The sequence below is a fragment of the Ambystoma mexicanum genome, chromosome 3q, assembly GCF_040938575.1.
Source record: "Ambystoma mexicanum isolate Mex_15411 chromosome 3q, UKY_AmexF1_1, whole genome shotgun sequence".
NCBI lineage: Eukaryota > Metazoa > Chordata > Amphibia > Caudata > Ambystomatidae > Ambystoma > Ambystoma mexicanum.
In genome coordinates, this window is record NC_090926.1 from 1293516740 (window position 1) to 1293542022 (window position 25283).

A 25283-nucleotide genomic window follows, 5' to 3' on the forward strand; every position below is an offset into this window, starting at 1 on the left:
AATAGCAGGATTCCTGAGTGCAGGACAGAAGGCAGCGCGGCTCATAAAGCACGGGACAGGAAGCAGCGGGGTTCCTGAGTGCAGGACAGAAGACAGCGCTTCTCATAAAGTACAATACAGGAAATAGCAGGATTCCTGAGTGCAGGACAGAAGGCAGCACGGCTCATAAAGCACAGGACAGGAAGCAGCAGGATTCCTGAGTGCAGGACAGAAGGCAGCGCGGCTCATAAAGCACAGGACAGGAAGCAGCAGGATTCCTGAGTGCAGGACAGAAGGCAGCGCGGCTCATAAAACACAAGACAGGAAGCAGCAGGATTCCTGAGTGCAGGACAGAAGGCAGCACGGCTCATAAAGCACAGGACAGGAAGCAGCAGGATTCCTGAGTGCAGGACAGAAGGCAGCGCGGCTCATAAAGCACGGGACAGGAAGCAGCAGCATTCCTGAGTGCAGAACAGAAGACAGCGCTTCTCATAAAGTACAATACAGGAAATAGCAGGATTCCTGAGTGCAGGACAGAAGGCAGCACGGCTCATAAAGCAGAGGACAGGAAGCAGCAGGATTCATGGGTGCAGGACAGAAGGCAGCACAGCTAATAAAGCACAGGACAGGAAGCAGCAGGTTTCCTGAGTGCAGGACAGAAGGCAGCACGGCTCATTAAGCAGACGACAGGAAGCAGCAGGATTCCTGAGTGCAGGACAGAAGGCAGCACAGCTAATAAAGCACACGGCAGGAAACAGCAGGATTCCTGAGTGCAGGACAGAAGGCAGCACGGCTCATAAAGCACAGGACAGGAAGCAGCAGGATTCCTGAGTGCAGGACAGAAGGCAGCACAGCTAATAAAGCACACGGCAGGAAGCAGCAGGATTCCTGAGTGCAGGACAGAAGGCAGCAAGGCTCATAAAGCAGAGGAGAGGAAGCAGCAGGATTCATGGGTGCAGGACAGAAGGCAGCACGGCTCATAAAGCAGAGGACAGGAAGCAGCAGGATTCATGGGTGCAAGACAGAAGGCAGCACAGCTAATAAAGCACAGGACAGGAAGCAGCAGGATTCCTGAGTGCAGGACAGAAGGCAGCACGGCTCATAAAGCAGACGACAGGAAGCAGCAGGATTCCTGAGTGCAGGACAGAAGGCAGCACAGCTAATAAAGCACAGGACAGGAAGCAGCAGGATTCATGAGTGCAGGACAGAAGGCAGCACGGCTCATAAAGCAGAGGACAGGAAGCAGCAGGATTCCTGATTGCAGGAGAAAAGGCAGCACGGCTCATAAAGCACAGGACAGGAAGCAGCAGGATTCCTGAGTGCAGGACAGAAGGCAGCACGGCTCATATAGCACAGGACAGGAAGCAGCAGGATTCCAGAGCGCAGGACAGAAGGCAGCACAGCTCATAAAGCACGGGACAGGAAGCAGCAGCATTCCTGAGTGCAGGACAGAAGACAGCGCTTCTCATAAAGTACAATACAGGAAATAGCAGGATTCCTGAGCGCAGGACAGAAGGCAGCGCGGCTCATAAAGCACGGGACAGGAAGCAGCGGGGTTCCTGAGTGCAGGACAGAAGGCAGCGCGGCTCATAAAGCACGGGACAGGAAGCAGCAGGATTCCTGAGTGCAGGACAGAAGGCAGCACGGCTCATAAAGCAGACGACAGGAAGCAGCAGGATTCCAGAGCGCAGGACAGAAGGCAGCACGGCTCATAAAGCACGGGACAGGAAGCAGCAGCATTCCTGAGTGCAGGACAGAAGACAGAGCTTCTCATAAAGTACAATACAGGAAATAGCAGGATTCCTGAGTGCAGGACAGAAGGCAGCACAGCTCATAAAGCACAGGACAGGAAGCAGCAGGATTCCTGAGTGCAGGACAGAAGGCAGCACAGCTCATAAAGCACAGGACAGGAAGCAGCAGCATTCCTGAGTGCAGGACAGAAGGCAGCACGGCTCATAAAGCACAGGACAGGAAGCAGCAGGATTCCTGAGTGCAGGACAGAAGGCAGCACAGCTCATAAAGCACAGGACAGGAAGCAGCAGCATTCCTGAGTGCAGGACAGAAGGCAGCGCAGCTCATAAAGCACAGGACAGGAAGCAGCAGGATTCCTGAGTGCAGGACAGAAGACAGCGCTTCTCATAAAGTACAATACAGGAAATAGCAGGATTCCTGAGCGCAGGACAGAAGGCAGCGCGGCTCATAAAGCACGGGACAGGAAGCAGCGGGGTTCCTGAGTGCAGGACAGAAGGCAGCGCGGCTCATAAAGCACAGGACAGGAAGCAGCAGGATTCCTGAGTGCAGGACAGAAGACAGCGCTTCTCATAAAGTACAATACAGGAAATAGCAGGATTCCTGAGCGCAGGACAGAAGGCAGCGCGGCTCATAAAGCACAGGACAAGAAGCAGCAGGATTCCTGAGTGCAGGACAGAAGGCAGCGCGGCTCATTAAGCACAGGACAGGAAGCAGCAGGATTCCTGAGTGCAGGACAGAAGGCAGCGCGGCTCATAAAGCACAGGGCAGGAAGCAGCAGGATTCCTGAGTGCAGGACAGAAGGCAGCACGGCTCATAAAGCACAAGGCAGGAAGCAGCGGGGTTCCTGAGTGCAGGACAGAAGGCAGCGCGGCTCATTAAGCACAGGGCAGGAAGCAGCAGGATTCCTGAGTGCAGGACAGAAGGCAGCACGGCTCATAAAGCACAGGGCAGGAAGCAGCAGGATTCCTGAGTGCAGGACAGAAGGCAGCACGGCTTATAAAGCACGGGACAGGAAGCAGCAGGATTTCGTTGGACATGAAATGGAGGGGCACCCTTGAGTAGCAATACACAATGTGGGGGTGCAGCCTAAGAAACGCCAGCAGCTGAGGAACCTTCAAGAGGCGAGTGCTAGGAACATAACGGATTGGAGTACGAGATGTAGCCGAACCTTCCTACCTGGCAAGGAGACTAGGGCCACCTCTGTAAACATGTGTTTATATAACTATTCAACAGCCAACAAACTAACAATATTAAAATATTCCAAAATAAAAACCTCATCTTTCAATGCAGGTTGCAAACCCTGAAGGCTTTTGGAAGAAGGTCCATGAATCGTATGTAGAGATGAATTGTTTTCAGGAAGTCGAAGGGCAAGAGTTCAGTACCATAATCTATTGCCAGTACTCTAACCATGTACTCACTATGTTATATTTTCTCTTCAGAGTAGGAAAGAGTCAAAATGTATTAGACTTTTGTGGTTTCAAACCTGAGGCGACACTGACATCTAGTGGGCACGTTCAGTTCTGCTACTCATCGTATTTCCATTAGCTTTTACTGTGTGGAGCAGTCAGGTGGAGATCCCTGGCTCAATCCAGGGCCCTGCTAGGGGCTTCACCTTGGAGTACACCTGCATCATATGCACAGACCAGGAGGGAGCAGGGATCACAAGCAGAGAACCAGAGACATCACCCGGCATCACAGACCAGGAGAGATCAGGGATCACAAGCAGAGAACCAGAGACATCACCCGGCATCACAGACCAGGAGGGAACAGGGATCACAAACAGAGAATCAGAGACATCAACTGGCATCACAGGCACAGACCAGGGGGAGCAGGGATTACGAGCAGAGAACCAGAGACCTCACCTGGCATCGCAGGCACAGAACAGGGGGGAGCAGAAATCACAAGCAGGGAACCAGAGCCGGCAGCTTGCATCACAGGCACAGACCAGGGGGAGCAGGGATCACAAGCAAAGAACCAGAGACATCACCCAGCATCACAGGCACAGAACAGGGAGGAGCAAGGATCACGAGCAGAGAACCAGAGACATCAGCCCGCTTCACAGGCACAGAACAGGGAGGAACAGGGATCACAAGCAAAGAACCAGAGGCATCAGCCAGCATCACAGGCACAGACCAGGGGGAGCAGGAATCACGAGCAGAGAACCAGAGACATCACCAGGCATCACAGGCAGAGACGAAGGGGAGCAGGGATCACGAGCAGAGAACCAGAGGCATCACCTGGCATCACAGGCACAGAACAGGGGGGGGGGGGCAGGGATCACAAGCAGAAAACCAGAAATGACAGCTGGCATCACAGGCACATATGAGGGGGAGCAGGGATCACAAGCAGAGAACCAGAGACATCAGCCAGCATCACAGGCACAGACCAGTGGGAGCAGGGATCACAAGCAGAGAACCAGAGACATCACCCGACATCGCAGGCACAGACCAGGGGGAGCAGGGATCACAAGCAAAGAACCAGAGACATCAGCCAGCATCACAGGCACAGACCAGTGGGAGCAGGGATCACAAGCAGAGAACCAGAGACATCACCCGACATCGCAGGCACAGACCAGGGGGAGCAGGGATCACAAGCAAAGAACCAGAAACATCAGCTAGCATCGCAGGCACAGACCAGGGGGGAGCAGGAATCACAAGCAGCAAACCAGCGACATCACCGGCATCACAGGCACAGAACAGGGGGAGCAGGGATCACAAGCAGAGAACCAGAGACATCCCCCGGCATCACAGGCACATAACAGGGGGAGCAGGGATCACAAGCAGAGAACCAGAGACATCACCCGCCATCGCAGGCACAGAACAGGGAGAAGCAGGGATCACAAGCACAGAACCAGAGACATCACCCGGCATCACAGGCACAGACCAGGGGGAGCAGGGATCACAAGCAGAGAACCAGAGACATCAGCCAGCATCACAGGCACAGACCAGGGGGAGCAGGGATCACAAGCAGAGAACCAGAGACATCACCCGGGATCGCAGGCACAGACCAGGGGGAGCAGGGATCACGAGCAGAGAACCAGAGACATCACCCGGCATCACAAGCACAGACCAGGGGGAGCAGGGATCACAAGCAGAGAACCAGAGACATCACCTGGCACCGCAGGCACAGACCAGGGGGAGCAGGGATCATAAGCAGAGAACGAGAGTCATCACCCGGCATCACAGGCACAGAACAGGGAGGAACAGGGATCACAAGCAGACAACCAGATACATCAGCGGGCATCACAGGCACAGAACAGGGAGGAGCAGGGACATCAGCCGTCATCACAGGCACAGACCAGGGGGAGCAGGGATCACAAACAGACAACCAGAGACATCAGCCGTCATCACAGGCACAGACCAGGGGGAGCAGAAATCACAAGCAGAGAACCAGAGCCGGCAGCTTGCATCACAAGCACAGACCAGGGGGAGCAGGGATCACAAGCAAAGAACCAGAGACATCACCCAGCATCACAGGCACAGAACAGGGGGGAGCAGGGATCACGAGCAGAGAACCAGAGACATCAGCCGGCTTCACAGGCACAGAACAGGGAGGAACAGGGATCACAAGCAAAGAACCAGAGACATCAGCCAGCATCACAGGCACAGACCAGGGGGAGCAGGAATCACGAGCAGAGAACCAGAGCCATCACAGGCACAGACCAGGGGGAGCAGGGATTACGAGCAGAGAACCAGAGACCTCACCTGGCATCGCAGGCACAGAACAGGGGGGAGCAGAAATCACAAGCAGAGAACCAGAGCCGGCAGCTTGCATCACAGGCACAGACCGGGGGAGCAGGGATCACAAGCAAAGAACCAGAGACATCACCCAGCATCACAGGCACAGAACAGGGAGGAGCAGGGATCACAAGCAGAGAACCAGAGACATCAGCCGGATTTACAGGCACAGAACAGGGAGGAACAGGGATCACAAGCAAAGAACCAGAGACATCAGCCAGCATCACAGGCACAGACCAGTGGGAGCAGGAATCACGAGCAGAGAACCAGAGCCATCACCAGGCATCACAGGCACAGACCAGGGGGAGCAGGGATTACGAGCAGAGAACCAGAGACCTCACCTGGCATCGCAGGCACAGAACAGGGGGGAGCAGAAATCACAAGCAGAGAACCAGAGCCGGCAGCTTGCATCACAGGCAGAGACCAGGGGGAGCAGGGATCACAAGCAAAGAACCAGAGACATCATCCAGCATCACAGGCACAGAACAGGGGGGAGCAGGGATCACGAGCAGAGACCCAGAGGCATCAGCTTCCATCACATGCACAGAGCAGGGATCACAGGCAGAGAACCAGAGACATCACCCAGCATCACAGGCACAGAACAGGGGGGAGCAGAGATCACAAGCCGAGAACCAGAGGCATCAGCTTGCATCTCAGGCATAGAACAGGGATCACAAGGGGCACTGTTGCACTGCAACCAAAATGGCGGCTCTCATTTAGAGCTCCCGATCCTGTGACCTACTCGGACGGAAACCTTCCTGCTTCAATCAATTCTATAACGTCTCAGTGCGAGCAACGTGCTACTGGAAGCTGAAGTAACACACCAGCCCAATCCCGGTCTCCATCGGAGACTGAGGCGCAGAGAACGAGCAACCAGCATCCCAACACGTGGGAGGGACGATGCGTACAACACCACCAGTGCGCCCCAGCACGCCACGAGGGCCAGGTAATTCACCCATCGCAGCCAGAAACAACCCGCCTAAGATCACTGGAGCTCTGCAAATCCCCCCCTCTCCTCTTGGAGGACACAGACTACGACGTCTTGCCCAGATACCCGGAACCCTGCTTGGTGGCCGGCACGTGGTTCCGGACACTGGGCTACAGGAACTGCACCACATTACCTGTTTCAGAGATCTCCACGCGTTCTGGAGCACGCCCGCACAGGTCCGCCGATTGAGACCCCTGCCGTCCGCCTCTTAACCACTGCTGGGGGCAAGCTGTGGGCGCAGGAGCTCTCCCATACCGTTCTGAACTTTGATCCTCAATGCCCGTACCATGTAGACCGGCAGAGCTAACAGTGATCTGAGATTTCAGCAGCTGCTTCAAGATTGGCAGCTGATCTGTTGGGGCCTGTAGAGGTGGGTGTAACCTAGCGTGGGGTGCAACATTTCTCCGCCGACCCTCTCTAGTGCCGGGGGTCACCTCCAGCAATCCGATCCCCATTCCCATGTTTGTTTTGGGCTTCGTTTACCTCCCGGCCTGAACTACCCTGCAAGCTCAACCCTAAGGCGGTTGCGCCACCCGAAACCACTACCTGCAGGACTGTGCAGGCCCCCCAAGGCACGACCTGTCTCTATTTGAAAGCGGTAGACGCTAGACTGGGACATAACACCCTGGGAGTGCTCCTAGTGGTACCCCAACAAATCCCTGACCTTTCTGGGCCAACAACACCGATCTGGCGTCACACACTATACTGGCCACACAACCCAGCTTGTGATCTGATGACTCAGCAGTCACCTCTCCCCCTCTCCAACCCTCTCACCACTCCTCTCTCTTGGAGTGATCACTTTCTCCTTTATTCCCACCTTTCTCTGGCTATCCACCAGCTCAAACCGACCCCAGCACTGCCACCTTCTCGGTCATGCCGCCCATGAAGCGTGTGTTAGTTGAGGCTTTCGCTGCTACCTTCTCTCCTCCTCCTACACCTTTGGCTGACTCACACTTTGACACAGATCTCGCCAACCTTCATCTCTCCATCTCTAACACTCTTGATGTACTTGCCCCTGTCACGAGGATCCGTTTGAAGCCCACCTCCAAGTGCAACTCTTAATATGACTCTGACCTCACCACCCTTAAATGCAAGTGTAGGGCAGCTGAGTGGAAGTGGAGGGCATCAGGCGCATCCTCTGACCAACTGCCTGCCGCCTGCTCCAAAGGCAATACAGACCCTCTGTCCTGTCTAAGAAGAGAGCCTACATCCAAGCCTGCGTCTCTGCGGCATCTAACAACACAGCTGAACTCTTCAAAATCTGCAAGGAGCCGGCCAATCCTGCTGCAGTCTCTACCTCTCCTGTTCCCTCCCAGGCCCTCCGCAAGGCTCTGGCTTCTCATTTCATCTCTAAAACTCAGGACAACCTGTCCACTCTCTCTTCCTCTATCTCCTCTTGCTCCTCCTCTACCACCACCCCTGACCCCTCCTTGACCGTTTCTCCTCCTCCTTTCTACTCCGTTCCCCTGTTCACCATTGACGATATTTCTAGACAAGTCCGATTTATGAAAGTCCCCTGCTCTTCCAGAACAATCAAGGACCACATCGACACCCTTGCTCCAGCCTTGGCCAATTTCTGCAATTACTCTTTTGCCACTGGAACCTTCCCTTCCCCCCTTAAGCACTACCTTGAGCACCCCCTTCTAAAGAAGCCCTCGGCCGATCCTTCCACTCTGGCTATCTATCGCCCGATCTCACTGGCCACAGTGAGAATCACAGGTAGAGACCAGGGAGAAGCCGGGAAGACATGTAGAGCAGAGATCTGTGGGGATCGGAAGGAGAAGCAGAGATCACAGGAAGAGATCCAAGATCTGTAGGGATCAGAGACAGAGAAGAAGGAACAGTGGGGATCACAGGCCGTGATTAGAGATCTGTAGGGATCTGAGGCAAAGAAGAGGTATGAACAGGGATCACAGACAGGAATTTGCGATATGTAGGAATCCGAGGCAGAGAAGATGGATCAATGGGGATCACAGACAGGGATTAGAGATCTGTAGGGATCAGAGGCAGAGACGAGGGATCACAGGCAATGATTAGAGATTGTTTGGGGTCAGAGGCAGATAAGAAGGAGTAGTGGGGATCCCAGGCAAGGATTAGAGATCTGTAGGAATCAAAGGCAGAGATGAGGGAACAGTGGGGATCACAGGCGGATATTAGAGATCTTTAGGAATCATAGGCAGAGAAGATGGATCAATTGGTGATCACAGGCAAGGATTTTAGATCTTTTGGGATCAGAGGCAGATAGGAAGGCACAGTGGGAATCATGGGAAAGGATTAGAGATATGCAGGGGAACAGAGACAGAGAAGAGGTATCAACAGGGATTACAGGCCCCTGCCTTAGGAATCTTTCCGGGTCAGCGGCAGAGAAGAAGGAGTAGTGGAGATCCCAGACAAGGATTAGAGATCTGTGGGGATCATAGGCAGACAGGAGGTATCAATAGGGATCACAGACAAGGATTAGAGATCGTTTGGGGTCAGAGGCAGAGAAAAAGGAGCAATGGGGATCACAGACAAGGATTACAGATCTGTAGGGATCAGAGGCAGAGAGGGTGGGTGAATGGGGAGCACAGGCAGAGATTAGAGATCTGTAGGGATCAGAGGCAGAGAAGAGGTATCAACAGGGATCAGAGGCACCGATTAGAGATCTGTAGGGATCAGAGGCAGGGAGATTGAGTAGTGGGAATCACAGGCAGAATGATGTGGCAGAGCAGTGGAAAACACAGAGAGTAGAGAGATGTGGGGATTAGAAGTAAAGAGCAGTGAGCAGCTGGGATCCCAGGCAGAGAACAGAAAGCAGTAGTGATAACAGGCAGGAGCACACGGGATGCACAGAGTAGAGGCAACAGGAAAACATGCAGAGAAATGTAAGGGGCGTTTTCAGTCAGAGGCAGAGAAGAGAGAGCACGCTCACCTGGCCAGCTGTTCCTGCAGGTGATGGATATAGGCTTGGCTCTGCTCCAGGGGGGAACTGGGCTCAGGTTCTTGGGTTGGAAGGCTTGTGGCCTCCATGAGCCACCGGTCACGAAGAGACTTCCTCTAAAAGAGAAGGACACACCTGATTAATCACCAGCTTCCCTGGAGCCGACCTGCCCTCCTCTACGGCTCAAGTGCAGATCCAGTAGATTAGCGAGACCCCCCATGTGAATCCAGAGGCACCCAGGTCTTGATCCTAGAGAGCCAACATGTGGACCCGAGCAGCTTCCCCTGGGGAACCCTAAAGACACCCCTATGTAGATCATCCAGACCATGTGTGGTTCATAGAGACCCCCCCATATGGATTGCAGGAACTCTTCCGCACGCACCTCAGAGGTTTCCCCTTGTAAATTATTGAGACCACTGTATGGATTATAGAAAATCCCCCTGTGTGAATCCTAGAGATCCCTCTGTGTGGATCACCCCTGCAAGGATCCTAGCGATCCCTCTGGTGGATCACCCTCTGCAAGGATCCGAGCGATATCCTGTGTGGATCCTAGCGATCCCTCTGTGTGGATCATGAGACCCATCTCCTGCAAGGATCCTAGTGATATCCTGTGTGGATCCTAGCGATCCCTCTGTGTGGATCATAAGGCCCATCTCCTACAAGGATCCTAGTGATATCCTGTGTGGATCCTAGTGATCCCTCTGGTGGATCACCCTCTGCAAGGATCCTAGTGATATCCTGTGTGGATCCTAGCGATCCCTGGGGTCGGATCACCCTCTGCAAGGATCCTAGTGATATCCTGTGTGGATCCTAGTGATCCCTCTGTGTGGATCACTCTCTGCAAGGATCCGAGCGATATCCTGTGTGGATCCTAGCGATCCCTCTGTGTGGATCACTCTCTGCAAGGATCCTAGTGATACCCTCTGCAAGGATCCTAGTGATATCCTGTGTGGATCCTAGAGATCCCTCTGTGTGGATCACTCTCTGCAAGGATCCTAGTGATATCCTGTGTGGATCCTAGTGATCCCTCTGTGTGGATCACTCTCTGCAAGGATCCTAGTGATATCCTGTGTGGATCCTAGTCATCCCTCTGTGTGGATCACTCTCTGCAAGGATCCGAGTGATATCTTGTGTGGATCCTAGCGATCCCTCTGTGTGGATCACTCTCTGCAAGGATCCTAGTGATACCCTCTGCAAGGATCCTAGTGATACCCTGTGTGGATCCTAGTGATATCCTGTGTGGATCCTAGTGATCCCTTTGTTTGGATCACTCTCTGCAAGGATCCTAGTGATATCCTGTGTGGATCCTAGCGATCCCTCTGTGTGGATCATGAGGCCCATCTCCTGCAAGGATCCTAGTGATATCCTGCGTGGATCCTAGAGATCCCTCTGTGTGGATCACTCTCTGCAAGGATCCTAGTGATATCCTGTGTGGATCCTAGCTATCCTTGTGGTCGGATCACCCTCTGCAAGGATCCTAGTGATAACCTGTGTGGATCCTAGCGATCCCTCTGTGTGGATCACTCTCTGCAAGGATCCTAGTAATATCCTGTGTGGATCCTAGCGATCCCTCTGTGTGGATCAGAAGGCCCATCTCCTGCAAGGATCCTAGTAATATCCTGTGTGGATCCTAGCGATCCCTCTGTGTGGATCAGAAGGCCCATCTCCTGCAAGGATCCTGGTGAATCCTATGTGGATCCTAGAGATCCCTCTGTGTGGATCACTGTCTGCAAGGATCCAAGTGATATCCTGTGTGGATCCTAGCGATCCCTCTGGTGGATCACCCTCTGCAAGGATCATAGTGATATCCTGTGTGGATCCTAGCGATCCCTCTGGTGGATCACCCTCTGCAAGGATCATAGTGATATCCTGTGTGGATCCTAGCGATCTCTCTATGCGGATCATGAGGCCCATCTCCTGCAAGGATCCTTGTGATATCCTGTGTGGATCCTAGAGATCCATCTGTGTGGATCAATCTCTGCAAGGATCAAGTGATATCCTGTGTGGATCCTAGTGATCCCTCTTGTGGATCACCCTCTGCAAGGATCCTGGTGATATCCTGTGTGGCTCCTAGTGATCCCTCTGTGTGGATCACTCTCTGCACGGATCCTAGTGATATCCTGTGTGGATCCTAGTGATCCCTCTGTGTGGATCACCCTCTGCAAGGATCCTAGTGATATCCTGTGTGGATCCTAGTGATCCCTCTGGTGGATCACCCTCTGCAAGGATCCTAGTGATATCCTATGTGGATCCTAGCGATACCTCTGTGTTGATCATAAGGCCCATCTCCTGCGAGGATCCTGGTGATATCCTGTGTGTATCCTAGCAATCCCTCTGTGTGGATCACTCTCTGCAAGGATCCTAGCGATATCCTTTGCAGATCCAAGCGATCCCTCTGTGTGGATCATAAGGTACTCCCTTGGCAGGATCCTGGAGATGTCCTTAGTGGACCATAGAGATTTCTCCACGTAGATCCCAGGGTCCATTCCCTGCAATTAGGATTATTGACCTCCTGTGTGGATCATGGCGATCCCCCTGTGCAGCTCATACGTCCCATGCCAAACACGGATCATTGTGATGCCCTATGTGGATCCTAGAGATCTCTCTGGTGGATCATAAGGCACTCCCTTACCAAGATCATAGTGATGTCCTGTGTGGATCCTAGAGATCTCTCTGGTGGATCATAAATTACTCCCTTGCCAGGATCATAGTGATGTCCTGTTCAGATCCCAGATATCTCTGTTAGTGGATCTTTGAGACCTCCATGAGTGGATCATGGAGAGGGTTTGTGTGGCTATTGAGACACCTCCCGATGCTTCACACAGAGGAAAAGGGACCTCACCAAACTCAAAGGACATCCACAGCAAGAAGAAAATCTAAATCTCTCCCTCAAACCTCAAAGAGTCCAGAGAATGCCCCTAGTGCAGACCATTGGTGAAAGTGTACCCATCCAGCCTGATCCTTTCTACACAGAGAATGCCCCTAGTGCAGACCACTGGTGAAAGTGTACCCACCCAGCCAGATCCTTTCCTGCCAGAGAACGCCCCTAGTGCAGAACACTGGTGAAAGTGTACCCATCCAGCCATATCCGTTTTACTCAGAGAACGGCCCCAGTGCAGAACACTGGTGAAAGTGTACCCATCCAGCCTGATCCTTTCTACACAGAGAATGCCCCTAGTGCAGACCACTGGTGAAAGTGTACCCATCCAGCCTGATCCTTTCTAAACAGAGAATGCCCCTAGTCCAGACCACTGGTGAAAGTGTACCCATCCAGCCTGATCCTTTCTAAACAGAGAATGCCCCTAGTGCAGACCACTGGTGAAAGTGTACCCACCCAGCCAGATCCTTTCCTGCCAGAGAACGCCCCTAGTGCAGAACACTGGTGAAAGTGTACCCATCCAGCCATATCCTTTTTACTCAGAGAACGGCCCCAGTGCACACCACTGGTGAAAGTGTACCCATCCAGCCAGATCCTTTCTGCACAGAGAATGCCCCCACTGCAGACCACTGGGGAAAGTGTACCCACCCAGCCAGATCCTTTCTGCACAGAGAATGCCCCTAGTGCAGACCACTGGTAAAAGTGTATCCATCCAGCTAGATCCTTTCTGCACAGAGAATGCCCCCAGTGCAGACCACTGGTGAAAGCGTACCCATCCAGCCAGATCCTTTCTACACAGAGAATGCCCCTAGTGCAGACCACTGGTGAAAGTGTATCCATCCAGCTAGATCCTTTCTGCACAGAGAATGCCCCCAGTGCAGACCACTGGTGAAAGCGTACCCACCCAGCCAGATCCTTTCTGCACAGAGAATGCCCCCAGTGCAGACCACTGGTGAAAGTGTACCCACCCAACCAGATCCTTTCCTGCCAGAGAACGCCCCTAGTGCAGACCACTGGTGAAAGTGTACCCATCCAGCCAGATCCTTTCTACACAGAGAATGCCCCCAGTGCAGACCACTGGTGAAAGTGTACCCACCCAGCCAGATCCTTTCTACACAGAGAACGCCCCTAGTGCAGACCACTGGTGAAAGTGTACCCACCCAGCCAGATCCTTTCTGCACAGAGAACGCCCCTAGTGCAGACCACTGGTGAAAGTGTACCCATCCAGCCAGATCCTTTCTACACAAAGAATGCCCCTAGTGCAGACCACTGGTGAAAGTGTACCCATCCATCCAGATCCTTTCTCCACAGAGAACGGCCCCAGTGCAGACCACTGGTGAAAGTGTACCCACCCAGCCAGATCCTTTCTGCACAGAGAATGCCCCCAGTGCAGAACACTGGTGAAAGTGTACCCACCCAGCCAGATCCTTTCTGCACAGAGAACGCCCACAGTGCAGACCACTGGTGAAAGTGTACCCATCCAGCCAGATCCTTTCTACACAGAGAACGCCCCCAGTGCAGACCACTGGTGAAAGTGTACCCACCCAGCCAGATCCTTTCTACACAGAGAACGGCCCCAGTGCAGACCACTGGTGAAAGTGTACCCATTCATCCAGATCCTTTCGGCACAGAGAATGCCCCCACTGCAGACCACTGGTGAAAGTGTACCCACCCTGCCAGATCCTTTCTACACAGAGAATGCCCCTAGTGCAGACCACTGGTGAAAGTGTACCCATCCATCCAGATCCGTTCTGCACAGAGAATGCCCCCACTGCAGACCACTGGTGAAAGTGTACCCACCCTGCCAGATCCTTTCTGCACAGAGAATGCCCCCAGTGCAGACCACTGGTGAAAGTGTATCCATCCAGCCAGATCCTTTCCTGCCAGAGAACGCCCCTAGTGCAGAACACTGGTGAAAATGTACCCATCCAGACAGATCCTTTCCGCACAGAGGACACCCCCAGTGCAGAACACTGGTGAAAGTGTACCCACCCTGCCAGATCCTTTCCGCACAGAGAATGCCCCCAGTGCAGACCACTGGTGAAAGTGTACCCATCCATCCAGATCCTTTCCTGCCACTGAACGCCCCTAGTGCAGACCACTGGTGAAAGTGTACCCATCCAGCCAGATCCTTTTCTGCCAGAGAACGCCCCTAGTGCAGAACACTGGTGAAAATGTACCCATCCAGCCAGATCCTTTTCGCACAGAGGACACCCCCAGTGCAGAACACTGGTGAAAGTGTACCCATCCAGCCAGATCCTTTCCGCACAGAGAACGCCCCTAGTGCAGAACACTGGTGAAAGTGTACCCACCCAGCCAGATCCTTTCTGCACAGAGAATGCCCCTAGTGCAGAACACTGGTGAAAGTGTACCTATCCAGCCAGATCCTTTCTGCACAGAGAACGCCCCTAGTGCAGACCACTGGTGAAAGTGTACCCATCCAGCCAGATCCTTTCTGCACAGAGAATGCCCCCAGTGCAGACCACTGGTGAAAGTGTACCCACCCAGCCAGATCCTTTCTGCACAGAGAATGCCCCCAGTGCAGACCACTGGTGAAAGTGTACCCACCCAGGCAGATCCTTTCCTGCCAGAGAACGCCCAGAGTGCAGACCACTGGTGAAAGTGTACCCATCCAGCCAGATCCTTTCTACACAGAGAATGCCCCCAGTGCAGACCACTGGTGAAAGTGTACCCACCCAGCCAGATCCTTTCTACACAGAGAATGCCCCTAGTGCAGACCACTAGTGAAAGTGTACCCACCCAGCCAGATCCTTTCTGCACAGAGAATGCCCCCAGTGCAGACCACTGGTGAAAGTGTACCCACCCAGCCAGATCCTTTCCTGCCAGAGAACGCCCAGAGTGCAGACCACTGGTGAAAGTGTACCCATCCAGCCAGATCCTTTCTACACAGAGAATGCCCCCAGTGCAGACCACTGGTGAAAGTGTACCCACCCAGCCAGATCCTTTCTACACAGAGAATGCTCCTAGTGCAGACCACTGGAGAAAGTGTACCCACCCAGCCAGATCCTTTCTGCACAGAGAATGCCCCCAGTGCAGACCACTGGTGAAAGTGTACCCACCCAGCCAGATCCTTTCCTGCCAGAGAACGCCCCTAGTGCAGACCACTGGTGAAAGTGTACCCATCCAGCCAGATCCTTTCTGCACAGAGAACGCCCCTAGTGCAGACCACTGGTGAAAGTGTACCCACCCATCCAGATCCTTTCTCCACAGAGAACGCCCCTAGTGCAGACCACTGGTGAAAGTGTACCCATCCATCCAGATCCTTTCTCCACAGAGAACGGCCCCAGTGCAGACCACTGGTGAAAGTGTACCCATCCATCCAGATCCTTTCTGCACAGAGAACGCCCCTAGTGCAGACCACTGGTGAAAGTGTACCCATCCAGCCAGATCCTTTCCGCAGAGAGGACACCCCCAGTGCAGAACACTGGTGATAGTGTACCCACCCTGCCAGATCCTTTCCGCACAGAGAATGCCCCCAGTGCAGACCACTGGTGAAAGTGTACCCATCCATTCAGATCCTTTCCTGCCACTGAACGCCCCTAGTGCAGAGCACTGGTGAAAGTGTACCCAACCAGCTAGATCCTTTCCTGCCAAAGAACGCCCCTAGTGCAGAACACTGGTGAAAATGTACCCATCCAGCCAGATCCTTTCCGCACAGAGGACACCCCCAGTGCAGACCACTGGTGAAAATGTACCCATCCAGCCAGATCCTTTCTACACAGAGAATGCCCCTAGTGCAGACCACTGGTGAAAGTGTACCCATCCATCCAGATCCTTTCTGCACAGAGAATGCCCCCACTGCAGACCACTGGTGAAAGTGTACCCACCCTGCCAGATCCTTTCTGCACAGAGAATGCCCCCAGTGCAGACCACTGGTGAAAGTGTACCCATCCAGCCAGATCCTTTCCTGCCAGAGAATGCCCCTAGTGCAGAACACTGGTGAAAATGTACCCATCCAGCCAGATCCTTTCCGCACAGAGGACACCCCCAGTGCAGAACACTGGTGAAAGTGTACCCACCCTGCCAGATCCTTTCCGCACAGAGAATGCCCCCAGTGCAGACCACTGGTGAAAGTGTACCCATCCATCCAGATCCTTTTCTGCCACTGAACGCCCCTAGTGCAGACCACTGGTGAAAGTGTACCCATCCAGCCAGATCCTTTCCTGCCAGAGAACGCCCCTAGTGCAGACCACTGGTGAACATGTACCCATCCAGCCAGATCCTTTTTGCACAGAGGACACCCCCAGTGCAGAACACTGGTGAAAGTGTACCCATCCAGCCAGATCCTTTCCGCACAGAGAACGCCCCTAGTGCAGAACACTGGTGAAAGTGTACCCACCCAGCCAGATCCTTTCTGCACAGAGAACGCCCCTAGTGCAGAACACTGGTGAAAGTGTACCTATCCAGCCAGATCCTTTCTGCACAGAGAACGCCCCTAGTGCAGACCACTGGTGAAAGTGTACCCATCCAGCCAGATCCTTTCTGCACAGAGAATGCCCCCAGTGCAGACCACTGGTGAAAGTGTACCCACCCAGCCAGATCCTTTCTGCACAGAGAATGCCCCCAGTGCAGACCACTGGTGAAAGTGTACCCATCCAGCCAGATCCTTTCTACACAGAGAATGCCCCCAGTGCAGACCACTGGTGAAAGTGTACCCACCCAGCCAGATCCTTTCTACACAGAGAATGCCCCTAGTGCAGACCACTGGTGAAAGTGTACCCACCCAGCCAGATCCTTTCTGCACAGAGAATCCCCCCAGTGCAGACCACTGGTGAAAGTGTACCCACCCAGCCAGATCCTTTCCTGCCAGAGAACGCCCCTAGTGCAGACCACTGGTGAAAGTGTACCCATCCAGCCAGATCCTTTCTGCACAGAGAACGCCCCTAGTGCAGACCACTGGTGAAAGTGTACCCATCCATCCAGATCCTTTCTCCACAGAGAACGCCCCTAGTGCAGACCACTGGTGAAAGTGTACCCATCCATCCAGATCCTTTCTCCACAGAGAACGGCCCCAGTGCAGACCACTGGTGAAAGTGTACCCATCCATCCAGATCCTTTCTGCACAGAGAACGCCCCTAGTGCAGACCACTGGTGAAAGTGTACCCATCCAGCCAGATCCTTTCCGCAGAGAGGACACCCCCAGTGCAGAACACTGGTGAAAGTGTACCCACCCTGCCAGATCCTTTCCGCACAGAGAATGCCCCCAGTGCAGACCACTGGTGAAAGTGTACCCATCCATTCAGATCCTTTCCTGCCACTGAACGCCCCTAGTGCAGAGCACTGGTGAAAGTGTACCCAACCAGCTAGATCCTTTCCTGCCAGAGAACGCCCCTAGTGCAGAACACTGGTGAAAATGTACCCATCCAGCCAGATCCTTTCCGCACAGAGGACACCCCCAGTGCAGACCACTGGTGAAAATGTACCCATCCAGCCAGATCCTTTCTACACAGAGAAGGGCCCCAGTGCAGACCACTGGTGAAAGTGTACCCATCCAGCCAGATCCTTTCTACACAGAGAATGCCCCTAGTGCAGACCACTGGTGAAAGTGTACCCATCCATCCAGATCCTTTCTGCACAGAGAATGCCCCCACTGCAGACCACTGGTGAAAGTGTACCCACCCTGCCAGATCCTTTCTGCACAGAGAATGCCCCCAGTGCAGACCACTGGTGAAAGTGTACCCATCCAGCCAGATCCTTTCCTGCCAGAGAACGCCCCTAGTGCAGAACACTGGTGAAAATGTACCCATCCAGCCAGATCCTTTCCGCACAGAGGACACCCCCAGTGCAGAACACTGGTGAAAGTGTACCCACCCTGCCAGATCCTTTCCGCACAGAGAATGCCCCCAGTGCAGACCACTGGTGAAAGTGTACCCATCCATCCAGATCCTTTCCTGCCACTGAACGCCCCTAGTGCAGACCACTGGTGAAAGTGTACCCATCCAGCCAGATCCTTTCCTGCCAGAGAACGCCCCTAGTGCAGACCACTGGTGAAAATGTACCCATCCAGCCAGATCCTTTTCGCACAGAGGACACCCCCAGTGCAGAACACTGGTGAAAGTGTACCCATCCAGCCAGATCCTTTCCGCACAGAGAACGCCCCTAGTGCAGAACACTGGTGAAAGTGTACCCACCCAGCCAGATCCTTTCTGCACAGAGAACGCCCCTAGTGCAGAACACTGGTGAAAGTGTACCTATCCAGCCAGATCCTTTCTGCACAGAGAACGCCCCTAGTGCAGACCACTGGTGAAAGTGTACCCATCCAGCCAGATCCTTTCTGCACAGAGAATGCCCCCAGTGCAGACCACTGGTGAAAGTGTACCCACCCAGCCAGATCCTTTCTGCACAGAGAATGCCCCCAGTGCAGACCACTGGTGAAAGTGTACCCACCCAGCCAGATCCATTCCTGCCAGAGAACGCCCAGAGTGCAGACCACTGGTGAAAGTGTACCCATCCAGCCAGATCCTTTCTACACAGAGAATGCCCCCAGTGCAGACCACTGGTGAAAGTGTACCCACCCAGCCAGATCCTTTCTACACAGAGAATGCCCCTAGTGCAGACCACTGGTGAAAGTGTACCCACCCAGCCAGATCCTTTCTGCACAGAGAATGCCCCCAGTGCAGACCACTGGTGAAAGTGTACCCACCCAGCCAGATCCTTTCCTGCCAGAGAACGCCCAGAGTGCAGACCACTGGTGAAAGTGTACCCATCCAGCCAGATCCTTTCTACACAGAGAATGCCCCCAGTGCAGACCACTGGTGAAAGTGTACCCACCCAGCCAGATCCTTTCTACACAGAGAATGCCCCTAGTGCAGACCACTGGTGAAAGTGTACCCATCCATCCAGATCCTTTCTGCACAGAGAATGCCCCCACTGCAGACCACTGGTGAAAGTGTACCCACCCTGCCAGATCCTTTCTGCACAGAGAATGCCCCCAGTGCAGACCACTGGTGAAAGTGTACCCATCCAGCCAGATCCTTTCCTGCCAGAGAATGCCCCTAGTGCAGAACACTGGTGAAAATGTACCCATCCAGCCAGATCCTTTCCGCACAGAGGACACCCCCAGTGCAGAACACTGGTGAAAGTGTACCCACCCTGCCAGATCCTTTCCGCACAGAGAATGCCCCCAGTGCAGACCACTGGTGAAAGTGTACCCATCCATCCAGATCCTTTTCTGCCACTGAACGCCCCTAGTGCAGACCACTGGTGAAAGTGTACCCATCCAGCCAGATCCTTTCCTGCCAGAGAACGCCCCTAGTGCAGACCACTGGTGAACATGTACCCATCCAGCCAGATCCTTTTTGCACAGAGGACACCCCCAGTGCAGAACACTGGTGAAAGTGTACCCATCCAGCCAGATCCTTTCCGCACAGAGAACGCCCCTAGTGCAGAACACTGGTGAAAGTGTACCCACCCAGCCAGATCCTTTCTGCACAGAGAACGCCCCTAGTGCAGAACACTGGTGAAAGTGTACCTATCCAGCCAGATCCTTTCTGCACAGAGAACGCCCCTAGTGCAGACCACTGGTGAAAGTGTACCCATCCAGCCAGATCCTTTCTGCACAGAGAATGCCCCCAGTGCAGACCACTGGTGAAAGTGTACCCACCCAGCCAGATCCTTTCTGCACAGAGAATGCCCCCAGTGCAGACCACTGGTGAAAGTGTACCCATCCAGCCAGATCCTTTCTACACAGAGAATGCCCCCAGTGCAGACCACTGGTGAAAGTGTACCCACCCAGCCAGATCCTTTCTACACAGAGAATGCCCCTAGTGCAGACCACTGGTGAAAGTGTACCCACCCAGCCAGATCCTTTCTGCACAGAGAATCCCCCCAGTGCAGACCACTGGTGAAAGTGTACCCACCCAGCCAGATCCTTTCCTGCCAGAGAACGCCCCTAGTGCAGACCACTGGTGAAAGTGTACCCATCCAGCCAGATCCTTTCTGCACAGAGAACACCCCTAGTGCAGACCACTGGTGAAAGTGTACCCATCCATCCAGATCCTTTCTCCACAGAGAACGCCCCTAGTGCAGACCACTGGTGAAAGTGTACCCATCCATCCAGATCCTTTCTCCACAGAGAACGGCCCCAGTGCAGACCACTGGTGAAAGTGTACCCATCCATCCAGATCCTTTCTGCACAGAGAACGCCCCTAGTGCAGACCACTGGTGAAAGTGTACCCATCCAGCCAGATCCTTTCCGCAGAGAGGACACCCCCAGTGCAGAACACTGGTGAAAGTGTACCCACCCTGCCAGATCCTTTCCGCACAGAGAATGCCCCCAGTGCAGACCACTGGTGAAAGTGTACCCATCCATTCAGATCCTTTCCTGCCACTGAACGCCCCTAGTGCAGAGCACTGGTGAAAGTGTACCCAACCAGCTAGATCCTTTCCTGCCAGAGAACGCCCCTAGTGCAGAACACTGGTGAAAATGTACCCATCCAGCCAGATCCTTTCCGCACAGAGGACACCCCCAGTGCAGACCACTGGTGAAAATGTACCCATCCAGCCAGATCCTTTCTACACAGAGAAGGGCCCCAGTGCAGACCACTGGTGAAAGTGTACCCATCCAGCCAGATCCTTTCTACACAGAGAATGCCCCTAGTGCAGACCACTGGTGAAAGTGTACCCATCCATCCAGATCCTTTCTGCACAGAGAATGCCCCCACTGCAGACCACTGGTGAAAGTGTACCCACCCTGCCAGATCCTTTCTGCACAGAGAATGCCCCCAGTGCAGACCACTGGTGAAAGTGTACCCATCCAGCCAGATCCTTTCCTGCCAGAGAACGCCCCTAGTGCAGAACACTGGTGAAAATGTACCCATCCAGCCAGATCCTTTCCGCACAGAGGACACCCCCAGTGCAGAACACTGGTGAAAGTGTACCCACCCTGCCAGATCCTTTCCGCACAGAGAATGCCCCCAGTGCAGACCACTGGTGAAAGTGTACCCATCCATCCAGATCCTTTCCTGCCACTGAACGCCCCTAGTGCAGACCACTGGTGAAAGTGTACCCATCCAGCCAGATCCTTTCCTGCCAGAGAACGCCCCTAGTGCAGACCACTGGTGAAAATGTACCCATCCAGCCAGATCCTTTTCGCACAGAGGACACCCCCAGTGCAGAACACTGGTGAAAGTGTACCCATCCAGCCAGATCCTTTCCGCACAGAGAACGCCCCTAGTGCAGAACACTGGTGAAAGTGTACCCACCCAGCCAGATCCTTTCTGCACAGAGAACGCCCCTAGTGCAGAACACTGGTGAAAGTGTACCTATCCAGCCAGATCCTTTCTGCACAGAGAACGCCCCTAGTGCAGACCACTGGTGAAAGTGTACCCATCCAGCCAGATCCTTTCTGCACAGAGAATGCCCCCAGTGCAGACCACTGGTGAAAGTGTACCCACCCAGCCAGATCCTTTCTGCACAGAGAATGCCCCCAGTGCAGACCACTGGTGAAAGTGTACCCACCCAGCCAGATCCATTCCTGCCAGAGAACGCCCAGAGTGCAGACCACTGGTGAAAGTGTACCCATCCAGCCAGATCCTTTCTACACAGAGAATGCCCCCAGTGCAGACCACTGGTGAAAGTGTACCCACCCAGCCAGATCCTTTCTACACAGAGAATGCCCCTAGTGCAGACCACTGGTGAAAGTGTACCCACCCAGCCAGATCCTTTCTGCACAGAGAATGCCCCCAGTGCAGACCACTGGTGAAAGTGTACCCACCCAGCCAGATCCTTTCCTGCCAGAGAACGCCCAGAGTGCAGACCACTGGTGAAAGTGTACCCATCCAGCCAGATCCTTTCTACACAGAGAATGCCCCCAGTGCAGACCACTGGTGAAAGTGTACCCACCCAGCCAGATCCTTTCTACACAGAGAATGCCCCTAGTGCAGACCACTGGTGAAAGTGTACCCACCCAGCCAGATCCTTTCTGCACAGAGAATGCCCCCAGTGCAGACCACTGGTGAAAGTGTACCCACCCAGCCAGATCCTTTCCTGCCAGAGAACGCCCCTAGTGCAGACCACTGGTGAAAGTGTACCCATCCAGCCAGATCCTTTCTGCACAGAGAACGCCCCTAGTGCAGACCACTGGTGAAAGTGTACCCATCCATCCAGATCCTTTCTCCACAGAGAACGCCCCTAGTGCAGACCACTGGTGAAAGTGTACCCATCCATCCAGATCCTTTCTGCACAGAGAACGCCCCCAGTGCAGAACACTGGTGAAAGTGTACCCACCCTGCCAGATCCTTTCCGCACAGAGAATGCCCCCAGTGCAGACCACTGGTGAAAGTGTACCCATCCATTCAGATCCTTTCCTGCCACTGAACGCCCCTAGTGCAGAGCACTGGTGAAAGTGTACCCAACCAGCTAGATCCTTTCCTGCCAGAGAACGCCCCTAGTGCAGAACACTGGTGAAAATGTACCCATCCAGCCAGATCCTTTCCGCACAGAGGACACCCCCAGTGCAGACCACTGGTGAAAGTGTACCCATCCATCCAGATCCTTTCTCCACAGAGAACGCCCCTAGTGCAGACCACTGGTGAAAGTGTACCCATCCATCCAGATCCTTTCTCCATAGAGAACGGCCCCAGTGCAGACCACTGGTGAAAGTGTACCCATCCATCCAGATCCTTTCTGCACAGAGAACGCCCCTAGTGCAGACCACTGGTGAAAGTGTACCCATCCAGCCAGATCCTTTCCGCAGAGAGGACACCCCCAGTGCAGAACACTGGTGAAAGTGTACCCACCCTGCCAGATCCTTTCTGCACAGAGAATGCCCCCAGTGCAGACCACTGGTGAAAGTGTACCCATCCAGCCAGATCCTTTCCTGCCACTGAACGCCCCTAGTGCAGAGCACTGGTGAAAGTGTACCCAACCAGCTACATCCTTTCCTGCCAGAGAACGCCCCTAGTGCAGAACACTGGTGAAAATGTACCCATCCAGCCAGATCCTTTCCGCACAGAGGACACCCCCAGTGCAGACCACTGGTGAAAGTGTACCCATCCATCCAGATCCTTTCTCCACAGAGAACGCCCCTAGTGCAGACCACTGGTGAAAGTGTACCCATCCATCCAGATCCTTTCTCCACAGAGAACGGCCCCAGTGCAGACCACTGGTGAAAGTGTACCCATCCATCCAGATCCTTTCTGCACAGAGAACGCCCCTAGTGCAGACCACTGGTGAAAGTGTACCCATCCAGCCAGATCCTTTCCGCAGAGAGGACACCCCCAGTGCAGAACACTGGTGAAAGTGTACCCACCCTGCCAGATCCTTTCCGCACAGAGAATGCCCCCAGTGCAGACCACTGGTGAAAGTGTACCCATCCAGCCAGATCCTTTCCTGCCACTGAACGCCCCTAGTGCAGAGCACTGGTGAAAGTGTACCCATCCAGCCAGATCCTTTCCTGCCAGAGAACGCCCCTAGTGCAGAACACTGGTGAAAGTGTACCCATCCAGCCAGATCCTTTCTACACAGAGAATGCCCCCAGTGCAGACCACTGGTGAAAGTGTACCCATCCATCCAGATCCTTTCCTGCTAGAGAACGCCCAGAGTGCAGACCACTGGTGAAAGTGTACCCATCCAGCCAGATCCTTTCCGCAGAGAGGACACCCCCAGTGCAGAACACTGGTGAAAGTGTACCCACCCTGCCAGATCCTTTCCGCAGAGAGGACACCCCCAGTGCAGAACACTGGTGAAAGTGTACCCATCCAGCCAGATCCTTTCTACACAGAGAATGCCCCCAGTGCAGAACACTGGTGAAAGTGTACCCACCCTGCCAGATCCTTTCCGCAGAGAGGACACCCCCAGTGCAGAACACTGGTGAAAGTGTACCCACCCTGCCAGATCCTTTCCTGCTAGAGAACGCCCCCAGTGCAGACCACTGGTGAAAATGTACCCATCCAGCCAGATCCTTTCTCCACAGAGAACGGCCCCAGTGCAGACCACTGGTGAAAGTGTACCCATCCATCCAGATCCTTTCCTGCCACTGAACGCCCCCAGTGCAGACCACTGGTGAAAATGTACCCACCCAGCCAGATAATAAATAAATGTAATATCTTGGCGCCTACGATGGTCCTACACAGGCTTTCAATGAATTAGCAACATCATACCCCAACGGTAATTTTAAAAACACATGAACTCAACGGTGTTGGGCAGGCCTCTCCTGTCTTATGTCGACCCGTTTCAGCTGTGATATATATTGACAGCTTTCCTCAGGACAGAATAGTCCGTACCCCTGATGATCATTTTAGGGAATCAATATCGCCCATATGTTTGCTGTTATTCCTTCCAGGCTTCCACCAATCAGAATCAAGTCATGTAGTAGCTTGTAGGTATCTCCCTTGAGAGTTGAGAAGTAGGAGCACAGTACAGAGTCATCACACCGACTTGGAAAGATGCCGCAAGGCGCTCTTTCCGCAGGTTTTTCGTAAACTGTATTGACGGCTGGGAATATTTATTTTCCAGTTTTAAACTCACTGTGTTTTTGCTCACGTCTACACTTAAAACTCAGGTGTGAAGGAGTGCAGGCAGTGGCGTGTTCAGGGCCTATACTCCAGGCATAGCTGAGGCTGGTCCGTCACCTCGCCTCTATGGGACGGCAAATCCACACGCCATCTTGGGACCTTAGTCATTGCAATCCTGATCTGCTGGGGTCCAGGAGAGCGACTTTCACTAAAGGCCTATGTAGCGAGGACATCATTCGTCCAGCAGTTCGAAATGCAAAATAGTACTATCTTGCGCCAAATTCTTTTTTTGACCCTATGCAGCCATACAAATTGCTATATTGGGGGAACGCAGAGAACGATGGGAAATTTCTATACCCGCACTTTAGCCTTGAGCGCTTTCTGTTCATCTATTGGCAATATTTTCTGCTGTTTTAAAGGATTGTACACGATATGATTTCAACCGATCTGTGTTGAACCCACGCTATATACCGACCTCTATTCCCACATTTTCTAAATGAAATTCTCATTTCCCTGTGTGGTCTAGTACTCAAATTATGCTACCATTAGAAAG

The 25283-nt window shown here is 53.6% G+C and overlaps 1 protein-coding gene across 2 annotated transcripts in view; it reads right to left on the bottom strand.

Annotated features, from left to right (window-relative positions):
- The window catches only part of PALM3 (paralemmin 3), a 479251-nt gene that overhangs the window by 62021 nt on the left and 391947 nt on the right, over window positions 1–25283 (bottom strand). For both annotated transcript variants that reach the window (XM_069604395.1, XM_069604393.1), the window contains exon 4: window positions 9368–9492. In XM_069604395.1, coding sequence (XP_069460496.1) covers window positions 9368–9492 — 125 coding nt within the window. The remainder of the gene's footprint in view (window positions 1–9367; window positions 9493–25283) is intronic.